Raw genomic sequence first — 3,240 nt, 5'->3', positions numbered from 1 at the left:
CCACATTAACTTTTGTTGTACTTATGCAACTGACACGCAATTTGTCTGATGCATGGCTGGATCCACAAAATAATGTAACAGGCTTGACGCATATCGGCAGTGTGCCACATCAGCAAGACGTTGGCAATCACACTGAACCAACACACAACACTAGCAATTATTTGGGCATTTAAAGCAGCCAAATACATACACGATCGTCTGCTGCGTAAGGTGTTATTCGTAAGTATACAATTCTGAAAAAGAGCGTTTTAGGAGGAAAGATATAAAAGAGTTGGAAATATTTTTTTCCGATATTTTAACTGGGATATGTAGGTTAATGACCTTCCAAACAAACTTAGATTTTAAAAATTAATTTGCGCATTTTTTCTCTTAATTAGTCTTTATTATATATATAGAAATAAAGCCTTTACGTATAAAAGTAAACATTTAATTCCCTCCTAGGCAAAATTCAATTTCTTCGACATCACATCAGTTGGTCGCATAAGAATTCGCTTCTCCTCGGACACATACACAGTAGACGATTCACTCCCCTTCATAATGAACATCCTCTTGGCTCAGTTATTAGGCTTAACCGGTAAGTTTGCTACTTTTTGCTACTTTTCTTTTTTTTTCTATGATTTCAGTACCCTTAAACTTACTATTATATTTTAGGCGCCCTTTGCATAAGTTTATACGCCATGCCTTGGCTTGGTTTGATCATCATACCGATGGACCCATATATCTCAACCTGCAATACCGATACCGTTACGCTTCGCGCGACATAAAGCGTCTTTCGAGCAATGCACTATCGCCACTGTACACTCATTTCACCGAAACTCTACAAGGACTGGTCACAATTCGCACAATGCGTGCTAGTGCGCGCTTCCAGCGTGACTTCCATGCCAAATTGGAGGAGAGCATAAAGGCGCAATTGACCTCCGCGGCAGCGCAGCAGTGGCTAAGTCTACGTCTCCAGCTGCTTGGGGTTTTTTTAGTAGCTGGCGCTGGTTTTCTTGCCGCCATCACCTCGGCGCACGTCACAAATCCCGGTCTAGTAGGTTTGGCTATTTCGTATGCGCTCTCCATAACCGGTCTATTGGGTGGATTACTAAATGCTGTTGCTGAAACGGAGCAAGAATTTGTTGCGGTCGAACGTGTGAATGAGTATCTGCAGCTGGAGGGTGAAGAGAATGCTGAAGGCACATGTGATCCACCGTTCGGTTGGCCTAGTCAGGGTGCGTTGAAATTCCAGAACGTAGAATTGCGCTATCGCGACAATTTGGCGCCGGCGTTGCACGACATCAATTTGCGTACGGAAGCATTTGAGCGTGTCGGCATTGTGGGTCGCACCGGCGCCGGTAAAACAACGCTGGTGGCGGCGTTGATGCGAGTGGCACCATTGAGTCGTGGCGAGATCAGCTTGGATTGTGTAAATTTGAAAACGCTGGCGTTGAAGGTTTTGCGCGAACGTTTGGGCATTATACCGCAAGAGCCATTCCTCTTCGAAGGTGAGTCGTGGACGCATTTTTGCACCATCCTTAAGTGACACATTGGCCTATTACTATTTTGTTGTTTTCATTTTCCTAGGCACCGTACGTGAAAATCTCGATCCACGTTGCAGTCACTATGATTCCGAAATTTGGCATGCGCTTGCCAGCTGCCACGCAGCTACACAGCTAGTACAGTCACTGGGCGGTTTGGACGGACGCATCGAGAAGGGCGGCATAAATCTTTCAGCTGGTCAGCGACAGCTGATGTGCCTGGCGCGTGGTCTACTTAAAAATGCCAAAGTTGTTTGCATCGATGAGGGTACATCCAATTTGGACGACGAATCGGCGATCGCTATGCAGCAAGCGCTGCGGAACTCGTTTAAGAGTTCGACTGTGCTGTTTATAGCGCACCGATTGCGCGGATTACAGCTTATGGACCGCATTATAGTAATCGAGCATGGTGAGATCAAGGAAGAGGGCACACCGCAGGATTTAGCGCAAAATACGCAATCACTTTTCCACGGTATGCTGCAAGCACAGCAAATAAATGTAGAGGAGTTTTGTGCGAATTAGTGCGCAGGCGTCGTTATTGATAGTGATACTTGTGACAATTTTCAAACACAAAATGTTGTTGAATATTTAAAGAATTTATGCGGTACAACCATATTTTTATTTATAATTTTTACAAAGATTGATTAAATTGAAATGTATTTATATAGTCATTTTAGGTTGTGTAACTTGCGTATGTATGTTCCTGGATATCTCCGCTAGGGCAGGCATCTTGCCGTTGGTGCGGGGCTTAGCTGAATCAACATCAGTTCTTCCCGAGACTGGGGTAACGCAGGCGCTCTCTTGCGTTAAATATTAGAGATATATGTATTTTGGAGGGAAAGGAATATAAAAGATAGTTTTGGTTAAAAGAGAAATTTCGGATAAGCTCGAAATTACCACAACTACCTAATAATGTATGAAGTTCTATGATAGATATCAAAAAAATAGCATAGATGAATAAGTATGTATTATTTAAAAGAAACTTACTAAGCATTCACAAATTATTTTTAATATATCGGAACTATCCTAAGTATTTATATGGATGTACTGAATTTCATGTATTCGATTTGCGGAAAAAATATATGGGGCATTCCAGCCCAATTCGGATACTGTTTCGCTTTTTCTTCTGCGGCGTTTTTTATAATTTTTTATGCTATAGTAATTGAGAGTGGACCCCTGATTCTTTAAATTTTTTTTTGTTCAGCTGGTTTCGAGATTCCGATTTTTGAAAAAAAAACCTTCCTATTTAAGTTCCCATAATTTTGCGAAAAATTGTTCGATTTGGTAATTTTTTTAAATTTTTGTTTGAAAGTTTTCATTTTCAAAATACTTCGAATATAAAACGTTAATTTCCAAAAACACGTACTGATCAATTTTCTTGAAATTTTTTACAAAAAACTGCCACTCATTCCGCAATTTTTTGTGCCCAGTCCGAAAATGGAATAACAATAGGATCTAAATATTGTTTCCGCATATTCTATAAAACTTTCAATCAAAAACAAGTACTGATCGATTTTCTTGAAAATTTTTACAAAAAAAAAACTCACTCATTCCGCAATTTTTAAGCACAGTCCAACTATGTGATGGCAATAAGAAAAACTAACAAATTTTGTCGCAAGTAAACGCCAAAGATCGTCAAATCAACTGCATTTATCAAAACGAATAAAAAAAAACCGCTTCGATTCGCCACTTCTCTGCTCGCTATATTTGAGTTCCGCCC

At 40.5% G+C, this 3,240-nt stretch overlaps 1 protein-coding gene across 1 annotated transcript; it reads left to right on the top strand.

Annotated features, from left to right (window-relative positions):
• Positions 1 to 100: 100 nt before the first annotated feature.
• On the top strand, positions 101 to 2,631 carry LOC118757353 (multidrug resistance-associated protein 7-like; the record flags this gene model as incomplete). Its single annotated transcript, XM_036492071.1, is given in 5 exon segments — positions 101 to 219; positions 442 to 574; positions 652 to 708; positions 711 to 1,487; positions 1,567 to 2,631. Coding segments are annotated over 5 exon segments (1,562 nt in total), but the record flags the coding sequence as incomplete, so codon positions are not given.
• Between the last annotated feature and the right edge of the window lie 609 nt (positions 2,632 to 3,240).

The sequence above is a fragment of the Rhagoletis pomonella genome, unplaced genomic scaffold (assembly GCF_013731165.1).
Source record: "Rhagoletis pomonella isolate Grant_MI unplaced genomic scaffold, Rhpom_1.0 Rhpom_scaffold_16886, whole genome shotgun sequence".
Classification (NCBI taxonomy): Eukaryota; Metazoa; Arthropoda; class Insecta; order Diptera; family Tephritidae; genus Rhagoletis; species Rhagoletis pomonella.
Note: the sequence above shows the minus strand (reverse complement) of the source record. Positions and strands in the feature narration are given on the sequence as shown.